Below are 16543 nucleotides of genomic sequence, written 5' to 3'. Positions count from 1 at the left end.
ATATATAGTATAGCCACGTCCATAATGACCCGCCTTATAAAACTGTCCCGCTAGTTAACCCCTTTAGTGAACCCCTTAAAAAAAGGCAAAAAAAAACAATGCTTTATCCTCATACCGCCGAACAAAAATTGCAGTAACACGTGATCAAAAAGACGGATATAAATAAACATGGTACTGCTGAAAACATCATCTTGTCCCGCCAAAAAAAATGAGCCGCCACACAGCGTCATCGGCGAAAAAATAAGTTATAGCTCGCAGAATAAAGCGATGCAAAAATAATTTTTTTTTTATGTAAAAATGTTTTCATTGTATAAAAGTGCCAAAACATAAAAAATATAATTGAGGTATTGCTGTAATCGTACTGACCTGAAGAATAAAACGGCTTTATCAATTTTACCACACGCGGAATGGTGTAAACGCCCCCCCCCCCCCCACACACACACACACACACGCGGAATGGTGTAAACGCGCACACACACACACACACACACACACACAAAATTCATGAAATGCTGGTTTTTGTTCATTCTGTGTCCCAAGAATTGAAATAAAAAGCGATCAAAAAATGTCACGTGCCCGAAAGTGGTACCAATAAAAACGTCAACTCGTCCCGCAAAAAATAAGACCTCACATGACTCTGTGGGGTCAAAATATGGAAAAATTACAGCTCTCAAAATGTGGTGATGCAAAAAACTATTCTTTGCAATGAAAAGCGTCTTTTAGCGTGTGACAGCTGCCAAACATAAAAACCCGCCATATAATGTAAATCATACCCCCCTTTATCACCCCCTTAGTTAGGGAAAAATAATAAAATTGGGAAAAATGATAAAATTTAAAAAATGTATTTATTTCCATTTTCCGGTTAGGGTTGGGATTAGAGGTGTGTTGGGGTTAGGGGTGGAGTTAGAATTGGGGGGGGGTTCCACTGTTCAGGCACACCAGCGGCTCTCCAAATGCAACATGGTGTTTGATCTCAATTCCAGCCAATTCTGCATTGAAAAAGTCCTTCCCTTCCAAGCTCTGCCATGCGCCCAAACAGGACAAATTGCACAACAACTTTTGGGTTCCAATTTCTCATGTTACTCTTGGGGAAAATAAAAATCCTCTCCTACAGCAGATTCTGCATGAAAAAGGCATGCTTGTGCCAAAACGTTGCAGAAGATAATCTCTTTCTATTGAGCTTTCCTTATTTTTGCCTTTTTGTTTGGTGGTGGTATTTGCCTCGTCGTTCTACATTGGACAATGAATTTTCATTTGAGTGCCCAAGCTTTTTGTTGTGGTTTTTTTTTTTTTTTTTTTTTTGACAATTGCCTACATTACATTACAAACACAATAAACTTAATAAACAACTTTAATCCTTAAACTTTATATAGTCTTATACCTGCCAAGGTAGTCCATGCCACACAAAGTTATCAATTTTGTCCAAATTAAGATATTCCCAAAGGCTGGTGATGCGTTATTAAATGCAGGGATTATACCAAAACTAGTATTGGTTGTATATTCACTAACAACATGCTTACGAACAGAAAATAATTGGTATCAATATGTCCTCAATATACAATATTTAAAAAGCCTAAATAGCCAAACAGTCTGGTACAGTTATTCTGAGAAGGTCCGTAGATGCCACCCCAGGGGTGACCAGCCACCGTTCTTTCTCTACACCTGTGTGCATCTTCCCCACTTTCCGGTGCCGCTCTGATCATTTTCTCACTCATGTAACTTCTATTCCCACTCTCCTAATCCTTCTGGGGTTTGTGTGTGACTCGTTCTGATGCTAAAGATTCTAAAAGCCATATACAGCCCAATCTGACCTTGCGAGTCGGAATAGAAGTCATGTGAATGAGGAGTGGAGCGATTCTGGATATCGGAGGAGATGGTTATATTAATAAATACAAACTGCATATACGTTTACACTGGTATAGCTAATAAAAAATGATTGGGAGGGCTTCTTTAAGCAAACATTCTTTACTTCAGAGATTCAACGCCTGATAATAGGCTGCTTCCTCCAGCTATCTTACTTTTGACGTAAGATTGCCAGTTATATTATGCAGTGCCAATTGTAATGTCCTTATCTTGTACTTTTTTTTTTTTAAACCGCTCTGTTCTGGCAGGCACAATTCAGTCCCAGGTTGGGAATCCCTTATGAAATTGGTGTTTTCACAAGTCCTTTTCGTTCTCATTTTAGATTCTTCAGGAGCGTGGATCCAGGATGTGACCAAGCATGGTGACCAAGATCTGTTCCTGAGCTCCAGCCAGGCTGTAACCAAAGCCCTCTCTGCCTGCGGAGCTGTTGCGCTGTACTTTCTTGTTATCTCCTCTTCCTCAGCCGGCCTTAACACCCCAGCGTTAGAGGGGGCAATTGTGCGCAAACTAAAACAGTATTATGTTTGCTGTCTCCCGTCACAGGCCTGTGCTTTATGTTGTCAGGTTATTTAGGAATGATGTCAATTATTGTGGGGTGGACGGGTTGGAGGGGGCAACTCCTACTTTTTTGGGGCTAGTTGTGTTTTCTTGTGTGTCCTCTGACTTTGGCCTACGTTAGGAGTACCTTCTGCAATGCTCCTAGGACTTCCAGTGACAAAAGGCAAACTTATTTGCTGGATGGAAAATATTGGCCTTCCTTTAAATTATCTTCCTTTACAGTTGCCAAAAGTCTTGTTCTGTTTCCTGTCTTAAGTGCTTTTACTGTGCAGTTGTCTTTTTTTTTTTTTTTTTTTTTGGTTAATCCTATGAGGAAATCGATGCCTGGAGTCTATGTTGAGCTCAGTCTGTTCTCCACAGGATCTCAGAAGCAAAAGTAGAACTCCAATAAACTGATCACTATTTTGGCACGGAAGTGTCCATCGCTCACTGTGGAGGCTGTTCCAGCATTTAGCAATCTTCCTTTGTCTTTACAATGCATGCATACCTGTACCAAACAAGCTGCCATGTTCCTTTTTTGTTGGGATGGATTAGTGTGTGGGGAGGGGGGGGTCTGGGATTGGTCTGCCTGCCTTTTGAATCTATGTGTTTCAATAAGCACAAACACTCTTTGGACAACTGTGATACAGAGAAAAGATGAGGCAGAACCAAATTATTTGTCTTGTTTATGGGTGTATTTTTTTTTTTCTTTTTTTTCCTCACGCAAAAATTGTCATTATTGCCAAAAATCTTAGTGTGTGCATTTTTCTTTACTGCGTCTCCTTTTTTCTTTTTTTTTCTTTTTTTCCTACCTCACTTCAGGTGTTGATCTTGCATAACTGTAATTCACGTGGCACTATTGAAAAAGTTAGTATTTGCCTAAACTGCTTCCCTTTGCAAAAGAAAAATGACCATAAAAGCCTCAATACAAGCACTCTTGGATCCAGGGCCAGCTCCAGGTTTTTGTGGGCCCTGGGCGAAAAAGTCTGTGGGCCCCTTTAACCCCTTCCTGACCTGTGACAGTGTATGCGTCATTAAAGTCGGTGCCAATCTGACCCATGTGACGCATATGCTGTGTCATGACTTCAAAGCCCCCCTGCGGGTCGGGTGACTGGGGTCGCTGAAAGGTCACCCGACCCGCAGTTACAGGAGGCTTTGTGCTTCACCCCAAGGGGGGTGGCTTAGCCCCCCCCCCGTGCCTACGATCGCTCTGTTTCACTTTCAACAGCCAATCAGAGCGATAGTAATATTTCATCAATGAAAATTGATGAAATATTACAATCCAGCCATGGCCGATGCTGAAATGGCATCGGCCATGGCTGGAGACACTAATTTAAACCCACACACACCGACCGACTGACGGTACCGAACGGCGGCGATCGGCTGCCGCTGTCAGTCTGCTCCCCCATCTTCAAATCCCCCACGATACTTACAAAGCCCCCTGGCCGTCTCGGTGTCCCGGTTCATGGGCGCCGCCATCTTGGAAAATGGCGGGCGCATGCGCAGTGCGCCCGCCGGCATTTCTCGGCTGCAGAATCTTTTTTTTTTTTATTTTGATCACTGTGATAAACTCAGTGATCAAAATAAAAAAAAGTAAATCACAGCCCCCCCTTATCACCCCCCCCCCCATAGGGACAAATAATAAAATAAATAAAATATTTTTATTTTTCAATTAGGGTTAGGGCTAGCGTTTAGGGGTGTGTTGGGGGTTAAGATTAGGGTTTAGGGGTGTGTTGGGGTTAGGGTTGGACACAGAATTGAGGGGTTTCCACTGTTTAGGCACATCACGGGGTCTCCAAACACGACATGGCGCCACCATTTATTCCAGCCAATTTTGCGTTCAAAAAGTCGAACAGTGCTCCCTCCATTTCGAGCCCCCATGTGTGCCCGAACAGTGGTTTACCCCCACATATGGGGTATCGGCATACTCAGGAAAAATTGCACAACTTTGGGGGTCTAATTTTTCCTGTTACCCTTGGAAAAATTAAAAATTGGGGGCTAAAAAATTATTTTTGTGGGAAAAAATTATTTTTTATTTTCACGGCTCTGCGTTATAAACTTCTGTGAAGCAATTGGGGGTTCAACGTGCTCACCACACATCTAGATAAGTTCCTTGGGTGGTCTAGTTTCCAAAATGGGGTCACTTGTGGGGGGTTTCCACTGTTTAGGTACATCAGGGGCTCTGCAAACGTAACATGACGCCCGTAGACCATTCCATCAAGTCGGCATTTCAAAACGTCACTACTTCCCTTCTGAGCCCCAACTTATGCCCAAACAGTGGTCCCCCCCCCCCCACATATGGGGTACCAGCGTAGTCGGAACAAACTGGATAACAACTTTTGGGGTGCAATTTGTCCTGTTACCCTTGTGAAAATAAATAGTGGGCTAAAAATCATTTTGAGGAAAAATTTCTTTTTTAAATTTTCACGGTTCTGCGTTGTAAACTTCTGTGAAGCACTTGGGGGTTCAGAGTGCTCAAGACACATCTAGATAAGTTCCTTGGGGGGGGAACTAGTTTCCAAAATGGGGTCATTTGTGGGGGAGCGCCAAAGTTTAGGCACACAGAGGGTCTCTCCTAACACGACATGGTGTCCGCTAATGACTGGAGCTAATTTTCCATTCAGAAAGTCAAATGGCGCGCTCCTTCCCTTCCGGGCCCTGCCGTGCACCCAAACAGTGGTTTATAACCACATATGAGGTATCGATGTACTCAGGAGAAATTGCCCAACAAATTTTATGATCCATTTTATCCTGTTGCCCATGTGAAATTGAAAAAACTGAGGCTAAAAGAAAATTTTTGTGGAAAAAAAAAGTTGTTTTTTTTTTCCACGGACCAATTTGTGAAGCACCTGCGGGTTCAAATTGCTTATTATGCATACAGATAAGTTCCTTGGAGGGTCTAGTTTCCAATATGGGGTCACTTGTGGGGGAGCTCCAATGTTTAGGCGCACAGGGGCTCTCCAAATGCGACATGGCAACCGCAAAATATTCCAGCATATTTTCCATTCAAAAAGTCAAATGTCGCTCCTTCCCTTCTCAGCCCTGCCGTGCGCCCAAGCAGTGGTTTATGACCACATATGAGGTATTGGTGTACTCAGGAGGAATTGCCCAACAAAATTTAGGATCCATTTTATCCTGTTACCCATGTGAAAATGAAAAAAATTGATGCTAAAAGGAAATTTTTGTTGGAAAAATTAAAATGTCCATTTTTTTCCTTCCACTTTGCTTTAGTTCCTGTGAAGCACCTGAAGGGTTAATAATCTTCTTGAATGTAGTTTTGAGTAGCTTGAGGGGTGCAGTTTTTAGAATGGTGTCATTTTGGGGTATTTTCTGCCATATAGATGCCTCAAAGTGACTTCAAATGTGAGGTGGTCCCTAAAAAAATGGTTTTGTAAATTTTGTTGTAAAAATGAGAAATCGCTGGTCAACATTTAACCCTTATAACTTCCTAACAAAAATTTTTTTTTTCCAAAATTGTGCTGATGTAAAGTAGACGTGGGAAATGTTATTTAGTAACTATTTTGTGTCACATAACTCTCTGGTTTAACAGAATAAAAATTCAAAATTTGAAAATTGCAAAATTTTCAAAATTTTTGCCAAATTTCCGATTTTTTTTCACAAATAAACGCAAAAATTATCGACCTAAATTTACCACTAACATGAAGCCCAACATGTCACGAAAAAAGAATCTCAGAATCGCTAGGATCCGTTGAAGCGTTCCAGAGTTATTACCTCATAAAGGGACACTGGTCAGAATTGCAAAAAATGGCCAGGTTATGAAGGTCAAAATAGGCTGGGTCATGAAGGGGTTAACACATGCCACAATTCATGATGCACAGATACAGCAGAGAAATATATAGGTGCATCTCAAAAAATTAGAATACAGTTGTAGCCAAAAAGTATTGACACCCCTGCAATTCTGTTAGATAATACTCAGTTTCTTCCTGAAAATGATTGCAAACACAAATTCTTTGGCATTATCTTCATTTAATTTGTCTTAAATGAAAAAACACAAAAAAAATTGTCCTAAAGCCAAATTGGATATAATTCCACACCAAACATAAAAAGGAGGGTGGACAAAAGTATTGGCACTGTTCGAAAAATCATGTGATGCTTCTCTAATTTGTGTAATTAACAGCACCTGTAACTTGCCTGTGGCACCTAACAGGTGTTGGCAATAACTAAATCACACTTGCAGCCAGTTGACATGGATTAAAGTTGACTCAACCGCTGTCCTGTGTCCTTGTGTGTACCACATTGAGCATGGAGAAAAGAAAGAAGACCAAAGAACTGTCTGAGGACTTGAGAAACCAAATTGTGAGGAAGCATGAGCAATCTCAAGGCTACAAGTCCATCTCCAAAGACCTGGATGTTCCTGTGTCTACCGTGCGCAGTGTCATCAAGAAGTTTAAAGCCCATAGCACTGTGGCTAACCTCCCTAGATGTGGACGGAAAAGAAAAATTGACAAGAGATTTCAACGCAAGATTGTGTGGATGTTGGATAAAGAACCTCGACTAGCATCCAAACAAGTTCAAGCTGCCCTGCAGTCCGAGGGCACAACAGTGTCAACCCGTACTATCCGTCAGCGTCTGAATGAAAAGGGACTGTATGGTAGGAGACCCAGGAAGAACCCACTTCTTACCCCGAGACATAAAAAAGCCAGGCTGCAGTTTGACAAAACTTACCTGAAAAACATTTTGGTAGAATGTTCTCTGGTCAGATGAGACAAAAGTAGAGCTTTTTGGGCAAAGGCATCAACATAGAGTTTACAGGAGAAAAAAAAAGGCATTCAAAGAAAAAAACACGGTTCCTACAGTCAAACATGGCGGAGTTTCCCTGATGTTTTGGGGTTGCTTTGCTGCCTCTGGCACTGGACTGCTTGACCGTGTGCATGGCATTCTGAAGTCAGAAGACTACCAACAAATTTTGCAGCATAATGTAGGGCCCAGTGTGAGAAAGATGGGTCTCCCTCAGAGATCATGGGTCTTCCAGCAGGACAATGACCCAAAACACACTTCAAAAAGCACTAGAAAATGGTTTGAGAGAAAGCACTGGAGATTTCTAAGGTGGCCAGCAATGAGTCCAGACCTGAATCCCATAGAACACCTGTGGAGAGATCTAAAAATGGCAGTTTGGAGAAGGCACCCTTCAAATATCAGGGACCTGGAGCAGTTTGCCAAAGAAGAATGGTCTAAAATTCCAGCAGAGCATTGTAAGAAACTCATTGATGGTTACCGGAAGCGGTTGATCGCAGCTATTTTGGCTAAAGGTTGTGCAACCAAGTATTAGGCTGAGGGTGCCAATACTTTTGTCTGGCCCATTTTAGGAGTTTTGTGTGAAAAGATCAATGTTTTGCTTCATTCTCTTTTGTTTTTTCATTTAAGACAATAAATGAAGATAATAATATCACAGAATTTGTGTTTGCAATCATTTTCAGGAAGAAACTGATTGCCCAAAAAGCTCTACTTTTGTCTCATCTGACCAGAGAACATTCTTCCAAAACGTTTAGGCTTTTTCAGGTAAGTTTTGGCAAACTCCAGCCTGGCTTTTTTATGTCTCGGGGTAAGAAGTGGGGTCTTCCTGGGTCTCCTACCATACAGTCCCTTTTCATTCAGATGCCGACGGATAGTACGGGTTAACTCTGTTGTACCCTCGGATTGCAGGGCAGCTTGAACTTGTTTGGATGTTAGTTCTTTATCCAACATCCGCACAATCTTGCGTTGAAATCTCTTGTCAATTTTTCTTTTCCGTCCACATCTAGGGAGGTTAGCCACAGTGCCATGGGCTTTAAGCTTCTTGATGACACTGCGCACGGTAGACACAGGAACATTCAGGTCTTTGGAGATGGACTTGTAGTCTTGAGATTGCTCATGCTTCCTCACAATTTGGTTTCTCAAGTCCTCAGACAGTTCTTTGGTCTTCTTTCTTTTCTCCATGCTCAATGTGGTACACACAAGGACACAGGACAGAGGTTGAGTCAACTTTAATCCATGTCAACTGGCTGCAAGTGTGATTTAGTTATTGCCAACACCTGTTAGGTGCCACAGGTAAGTTACAGGTGCTGTTAATTACACAAATTAGAGAAGCATCACATGATTTTTCGAACAGTGCCAATACTTTTGTCCACCCTCCTTTTTATGTTTGGTGTGGAATTATATCCAATTTGGCTTTAGGACAATTCTTTTTGTGTTTTTTCATTTAAGACAAATTAAATGAAGATAATAATACCAAAGAATTTGTGTTTGCAATTTATTTTCAGGAAGAAACAGTATTATCTGACAAAATTGCAGGGGTGTCAATACTTTTGGCCACAACTGTAGATTCTCTATGGGGTTAAGGTCGGTACTCAAATCGAGCAGCTTAGATGGGCTCAAGTAACCACTATAATGGAAGTCAATGAGAAACGTGAGCATTTTTCAGAAGACCCTAGTCTGGATGCATCTCTGACTCCCAGGTCCCTGCTGGGTGTTACCACACTGGTACGGACTGACAATAAACTGAAGATAAAATAGATTTTACAGGAAAAATTTTCTAAAACATTCTTTATTGATAATGACTGGTATGTAAAGCAAAATAAAATAGAAAAAAAAAAGCCTATTCCACCCCTTAATAGCTGGACCATCTCACCGTATTTGCAGCATAACTACAGTAGAGTGGGGAAATAAAACTCCCACTGGTAGTCACAGATTAATGTCATTTTAACATTTTGCTACCTTATCTGTGCATGTGTTGTGTGTGACATGGTCAGACACATCCTGTTTTATTTATGAAGGTTGAACTCTGAAACTCATAAAGCCAATGCATGAACGGACAAAAGTTAGAAGGAAAGGAGATGTAAAGGAGGGCTTTATTCTGGTAAAATTGTTAGGTAGTGGGACTCCTAGGCTCATGAAAGCCTATACACTCACTACAAGGGCTGCCAAAAACTAGGAGGGAGTGCAATACATCCTGGTAGACATATAGAGGATGGCCTCAGAAAACATTTACTCCCATTTTCAAGAAGTGGGGCAAAGTGCAAGGGCTGAAAAAACATTTACCCCTTGGGGGTAGACTGTATTTTTTGAATTATAAGATGCCCCCCCACCAAATTTTGGCGGAAGATGAGCATGTGGGTCAAAATATGGAAAAATTACAGCTCTCAAAACGTGGTGATGCAAAAACTATTCTTTGCCGTCTTATAATCCAAATGTAGCTTACTGGGGGGGGGGTGAGGGACGCATATGTTGCTCCTGCAAGAGGCCAATGGCATGGGGGGGGTGCGATGCTGCGGGCCCAGTACTGGGAGGAGGGGGTGTCCCGGTGGTGCAAGGCTGCAGACCCTGGGCTTTCATAAAATGTTAGCGTTGAGCAGAGGGCCCATCTCATTTATTTCCCTGTGGTGGGCTTTGGGAAAATGGCCACCAGAGGCAGTAAATGCGCTGATTGATTTCTCTGTGGCTCCTGAGATCTCAGTTAGCATATGTGCTGCCTCCGGAGGCCATTTCCCCGAAGCCCACTGAAGGTAAATCTATGGGATTGGGGACTCTGCTCATCGCTAACATTTTATGAAAGCCCAGGGTCTGCAGCCTTGCACCGTTGGGACACCCCCTCCTCCCAGAACGGGGCCAGCTGCATCACCCCACTCCTGATGCAACAACCCTGTATCCTGTGACCCCACTCCACCACAGCCACCATATCTCCAGTAAGCTACAATGAAATCAAACTATAAGATCCATCACCATTTTATTTAAAAAAAAAAAAAAAAATTTTTGCCTACATTCCTCGCCAAAATTTGGGATGCGTGTCTCATGGTCCGGTGTGTCTTACAGTCGGTAAAATCCAATATATATGTAAGAGAATTGTAGAGGTAGGCCTTGTCACATCCTGTAAAAATTAAGGAGGACAACATCCACACTCTGGAAAAATTGAGAGCGAGGGTCACATGATTACCCTCTAAAAATTTTGAGTTAGGGCTGCCTGATGACCCTACATTTGAATTGATTTTATGTTCTGCCGTCATCCGGTGGGGTTGAGTAGTCTGGGCCAATTCAGGCTCATCAGTTATTATGCCCCTGGCAGCACTAAAAACCTGCTCTGACAAAATGCTAGAGACAGGGCAGGCCAGCACCTCCAAGTTATAGAAGGATAGTTAATGCCATGTGTCCAGGTTGGATACCCAATAGTTGTGCTGCACAGAGGAATCATGAAGGATGCTGGTACGGTTGGCTAGTAACTCATTCACCATCTTCAAAAACATTTCCCTCCTTATCTGACTACCCTGTGCATCTGGGTAACCCTGGGAAAATCTAATGAAATTGTCCCAGATCCTTGATCGTGCTCCCCTGCTTCTGTTGGGCCTGGTGTGTTTCTCCCTCGTCACTTATCCTTGGTTGCTCAAAAATCTATGACTTCTGCCATCGTTAGAAGGGCTGCTTTTTTTTATTTTACTAATTGTTCGACTAGGGCCTTTTGGTATTGCACAATTTTACTAGCCCTCTCTGCCGCAGGAAGGAGAGATTGGTGAACAACCAGTAATCAGTGTTGGCCAAAATGCATATAACGTGAGGGTCATGGGAAAGGCAGCATGTGTGAACATAGCATGTGTGCCAGACTCCCAACAGTCAAGACCATCCTGTCCCCACCAGGAGGACTCCTCCTTTTCAGCCTATTCACGTTGATCAGACGGGATGAAGGTGGTGTGGGTAGTACCCTCAGTAGCGCAGGCAACCATCTCCTGTTCTTCCTCATCACACAATGTGGTCCATGACTAGTCGATTATGTGCGGAGACTGTAGCTGGTATTCAACTACTGCCCTCTGCTGCTCACAAAGCCTTGCCAACATATGCAATGTGTAGTCACGTCGCATACCACTCGGAGAGCTGGCACTTGCAAGCATCGCTGTAGCACTGCTAGACCAGCGGCAGCTGTAGCTGACTGGCGGAAATGAGCCCACACTTACCTTCACAAGTAGCTCAGGCAAATCTGGTTAGGTTTTCAGAAGCTACTGAGCCAGTAAGTTGAGCACATGGGCCAGGTATGGTACATGTGCGAGCTTGTCAAGCGTTAGAGCCGCCACCAGGTTATGGCCATAATCACACACAACCATGCCTGATTGCAGGTTGTGCGGTGAGAGCAACAGAACTGTCTGGTCTGTTATACCTTTTAACAACTCTGTGGTGGTGTGCCGTTTGTCAACTAAGTAAATTAGTTTCAGCAGAGTTTATTGCCGCTTTACCGAGGCAATTCTTCCAGCTTCCGACTCATATGGATACTTTGTAGATCTACATAATCAACTTATGAATACAACGCTGCTTCCAAAAAAACCTTGATATTCACATGTGATAAATAAAAGTAAGCTGATTTTGCAGATTCTTCAATGATTTTTGGGGCTACCTGCAGATGTCAAATTAACTTGCATGATTATTTCAATGATAGGTGGGAAATAAGCCACTGACAAAATAACCTCTGATATCATGTTATGGGCTCATGGAGACTAGCATATAAATCGATGACTAGTGACACAGCTGACAATGCTCCCCCTTCCATTCACAATTACCTTTGAATGCGCTCATTAGATAAGCTAATGTACATGTGTATTTCCTGAAATAGGAAGTGAGTGAGTGAAGAATATCCCCAATGGCCAGTGTAAAAATGGCAAGATTTCTTTTTTATTTTCAGTACAGACTGATACGAAAAACAAGTTTCCAAAAATAAAAAAATAAAGATGTTGTCTACTACTTGGGCAACCCAGTCTTACATAATATATGCCCCAGTGTAAAGTAAAAATAACAGATACCTTCCGTGCTGCTTCCCAGGGCTTGAGTGTCATTGTTATACCACATTAGTACTTCAGCAAGGATAGAATCATAGAATCGTAGAGTTGGAAGGGACCTCCTGGGCCATCTGGTCCAACCCCCTGCTCAAAGCAGGATTCGCTAAATCATCCCAGTCAGATGTCTGTCCAGCCTCTGTTTGAAGACTTCCATTGAAGGAGAACTCACCACTTCTCGTGGCAGCCTGTTCCACTCTTTGATCACTCTAACTGTCAAAAAGTTTTTTCTAATATCTAATCTGTGTCTCTTCCCATTCAGTTTCATCCCATTGCTTCTAGTCTTTCCTTGTGCAAATGAGAATAAAGTTGATCCTTCTACAATGTGACAGCCCTTTAGATATTTGTAGACAGCTATTAAGTCTCCTCTCAGTCTTCTCTTTTGCAAACTAAACATTCCCAAATCCTGCAACCTTTCCTCATAAGACAGGGTTTGCAGACCGGTCACCATTCTGGTCGCTCTTTTCTGAACTTGCTCCAGTTTGTTGATGTCTTTTTTAAAATGTGGTGCCCAAAACTGGACACAATATTCCAGATGAGGTCTGACCAAAGAGGAGTAGAGGGAAATAATGACTTCACGTGATCTAGACTGTATGCTTCTGTTAATACATCCTAGAATTGCATTTGCCTTTTTTGCTGCTGCATCACACTGTTGACTCATATTCAGTCTGTGATCTATTAGTATACCCAAGTCTTTTTCACATGTGCTGTCACTTAGCCCTATTCCTCCCATTCTATATATGCTTTTTTCATTTTTATTGCCCAGATGTAGTACTTTGCATTTCTCCCTGTTAAAAACCATTCTGTTAGTTGCTGCCCACTTCTCCAGTTTATTTAAATCTTTTTGAATCCTCTCTCTCTCTTCTCTAGTATTAGCTATCCCTCCTAGCTTTGTGTCATCAGCAAATTTAATCAGTTTACCCTCAATTCCTTCATCTAAATCATTGATAAAGATGTTGAACAATACAGGGCCCAGGACAGAGCCCTGTGGTACCCCACTTGAGACATTCTTCCAACTGGATGTGCAGCCATTTACGACCACTCTTTGGGTCCGATCACTAAGCCAGTTATGAATCCACCTAACAGTTGCCTTGTCCATTCCATACTTAGTCATTTTTTCAATAAGGATTGTATGAGAGACTTTGTCAAATGCTTTGCTGAAGTCAAGATATACTATATCTACAGCATTTCCTTGATCCACCCAATCAGTGATACCGTCATAGAAGGAAATTAAGTTAGTCTGACATGACTTATTAGTTACAAACCCATGCTGACTCTGTTTAATCACTTCATTCTTATCCAGGTATTGACATACATGTTGTTTAATAATTTGTTCAAAGATCTTTCCTGGTATAGAAGTCAGACTCACCGGCCTATAGTTGCCTGGGTCCACCTTCTTCCCCTTTTTGAAGATAGGAACAACATTTGCTCTTCTCCAGTCTTCTGGCACTTCTCCTGTTCTCCAAGAATTTTCAAAGATTATGGAGAGGGGTTCAAAAATTTCTTCTGCTATCTCCTTCAGTACTCTGGGGTGTAATTCATCTGGACCTGGAGACTTGAATTCATTTAGGTTAGCTAAGTGTTTCCTCACTATCTTTCTGTTTATAGATATCCTGGATTCTTCTATTCCCATAATAGGACAGTGAATAACAGTTGATGTTGCATTTCCTTTCTGAGAGAAAACAGATGCAAAATAGGAATTTAAAAGTTCAGCCTTCTCAACATCCTGTCTTACCATTTCATCATTTTCATCCTGTAAAAATCCTATAGCATCTTTGACTTTTCTTTTACTTTTGACATATCCCCAAAATCCTTTATTATTGCTTTTGACATCTCTTGCAAGCCTCAGTTCATTTTCAGCTTTAGATAATCTGATTTGTGCCCTGCAGGTTCTGCAGACAGCATTATATTCTTCTTTAGATATGCCTCCCTCTTTCCATTTTATAAACATTTTTTTCTTCCTTTTTAGCATGTGCTTAAGTTCTGTGTTCATCCATCCTGGTTTCCTTAAATGCTTCCTATTCTTCCCTCTTTTTGGAATTGTTAACAACTGTGCTTTGAGAATTTCATTTTTCAAGATTTCCCATCCTTCCTGGACATTTTTGTCTTTAAGGATATCCAGCCATTGGATCCCTCCAATTCTCTTTCTGAATCCCTTAAAATCTGCCTTTCTGAAATCTAACCTTGACGTCTGAGTCTTCACAGGTCTTCCACCTCTAGTTATCCAAAATTCTAAAATAGCATGGTCGCTACCTCCTAGGGTCCCAGCCACTTTTACCTCCTCAACCATTTCCTCCCTGTTTATAAGGATTAGATCCAAGGTAGCAGTTCCCCTTGTTTTCTCCCTTACCTTTTGGAAGATAAAGTTGTCAGCAAGAGAGGATAAGAATTTCCTTGACCTGTTAGTTTTGCCTGAGAGAGATTCCCAACAAATGTCTGGATAGTTGAAATCTCCCATGACAACTATGTCATATTTTTTGGAGAACTTGGCCATCTGATGCATAAAGAGTTCATCTATATCTTCGGCTTGCACAGGCGGCCTGTAGTAAATGCCTACAATGGTGTCCTTTCCATTGTTCTGTCCTTGTATTCTTACCCAAACAGTTTCCACAGAACTCCCAGTCTCTGAAGCTTCAATCTCTGTGCAGATATACGCGTTTCGAACATACAATGCGACACCCCCTCCTCGTTTATCAAGTCTGTTTCTTGCAAATAAGTTGTATCCTTCTAGTCTTGTATTCCAATCATGTGTATTGTCCCACCAAGTTTCAGTGATTCCAATTACATCATATTTCTTTTCCTGTGTTAGTAGTTCCAATTCTCCTTGTTTGTTGCCCATGCTTTGTGCATTAGTATAGAAACATTTTAGTTTGTGATTGGTTTCTCTTTCTCCAATATTTTTATTAATTAGATTCTTTCGTCTTTGTTCTTCCTTTCCACTTCTAATAGCAGAGTTCTCAATAGCATTTGTCAGGTGTATGGCTTTTTCTGGTCTTTTGCTTCCCTTCCCATGTTGTTCTAGTTTAAAGCTCTCCTTACAAGTGTAGCAAGGCGACTTCCAAATACATGCTTTCCAGTCTTCGTAAGGTGCACCCCATCTCTAGCAAGTAGTCCATCGTATAAGTAGTTCACTCCGTGATCCAGAAATCCAAATCGTTGCTGACGGCACCATCGACGTAGCCAGTTGTTCACCAGCAGAATCTTATTCCACCTCCTTGTTCCATGGCCATCCACTGGGAGGATGGAAGAGAAGACCACCTGCGCTCCCAGTTCTTTCACTTTCTTGCCTAAGTCTTCAAAGTCTCTGCAGATGGTTTCCAGGTCGTTTCTTGCGGTGTCATTTGTCCCCACATGTAGTAGCAGGAATGGGTAGTCATCTGTAGGTCTGAAGAGTCCTGATATCCTGTCAGACACATCTTTAATTTTTGCACCTGGAAGACAGCACATTTCTCTTGTAGTTATATCCGGTCTGCAGATAGCGGCCTCTGTTCCTCTCAGCAGGGAATCCCCCATGACCACCACTCTCCGTTTCTTCTTCACAACATTTTTCTTTCTCCATCCAGGAGGACTCTGAGGGCGTACAAGGTTGCTGTTTGTTGGCAAAGTCTTATCCTGATGTATTTCTTCATCGTTTTCCTGCGTGAGAGCCTGGTACTGGTTTCTGAGCAGTATGGGTGCTGACTGCCTCCTGATCCTCCTGCTTCTCTGGGTCACATGTCTCCATTCCTCTGTTTCTTCAGGTGCACTTCGAATTTCTTCTCTTTCTGTAACATGAAGAGATAATTCTGCTCTGTCCAAGAACTATTCACCTTCCTTAATGATCTTCAACGTAGCTAACCTCTCTTCGAGATTTTGCAACTTTTCCTCCAACAGGGACACAAGCTTGCATTTGTGGCATGTGAAGTTTGGCTTTTCCACTGGTAAATCTGTGAACATGTAGCAAGAAATGCAGCTCACCAAATGGCTCCTGGCCTCTTCCATCTTGAGATTTCTTAAAAACGATGAAAGATGAGCCAAATTTCGCGCGCCGATAGGCGAGCGGTTTTTCCGATTTCCTCTTTTCAGCTGCAACGGCCAAAACCCAGTGATCGTTGAGCTCGCGGAGACTCTTCACTTATCCCAGAAGGCACTGGGAATATGCAAATGATCTCCTCAAGACTCTTCCCCTGGTTTTCCGATTTCCTCTTTTCAGCTGCAACGGCCAAAACCCAGTGATCGTTGAGCTCGCGGAGACTCTTCACTTATCCCAGAAGGCACTGGGAATATGCAAATGATCTCCTCAAGACTCTTCCCCTGGTTTTCCGATTTCCTCTTTTCAGCTGCAACGGCCAAAA

General features: G+C 42.2%; 1 protein-coding gene across 1 annotated transcript in view; it reads left to right on the top strand.

Annotated features, from left to right (window-relative positions):
* Positions 1-4436, top strand: part of KCTD2 (potassium channel tetramerization domain containing 2) — a 30995-nt gene extending 26559 nt beyond the window's left edge. Inside the window, exon 6 of the mRNA XM_073588034.1 lies at positions 2186-4436. Within this exon, the coding sequence (XP_073444135.1) occupies positions 2186-2215 (30 nt within the window). The 3' untranslated portion in view covers positions 2216-4436. The remainder of the gene's footprint in view (positions 1-2185) is intronic.
* Positions 4437-16543: the final 12107 nt, after the last annotated feature.

This window comes from Dendrobates tinctorius, unplaced genomic scaffold, assembly GCF_039654945.1.
Source record: "Dendrobates tinctorius isolate UK_male_01 unplaced genomic scaffold, ASM3965494v1 ptg000103l, whole genome shotgun sequence".
Classification (NCBI taxonomy): Eukaryota; Metazoa; Chordata; class Amphibia; order Anura; family Dendrobatidae; genus Dendrobates; species Dendrobates tinctorius.
Note: the sequence above shows the minus strand (reverse complement) of the source record. Positions and strands in the feature narration are given on the sequence as shown.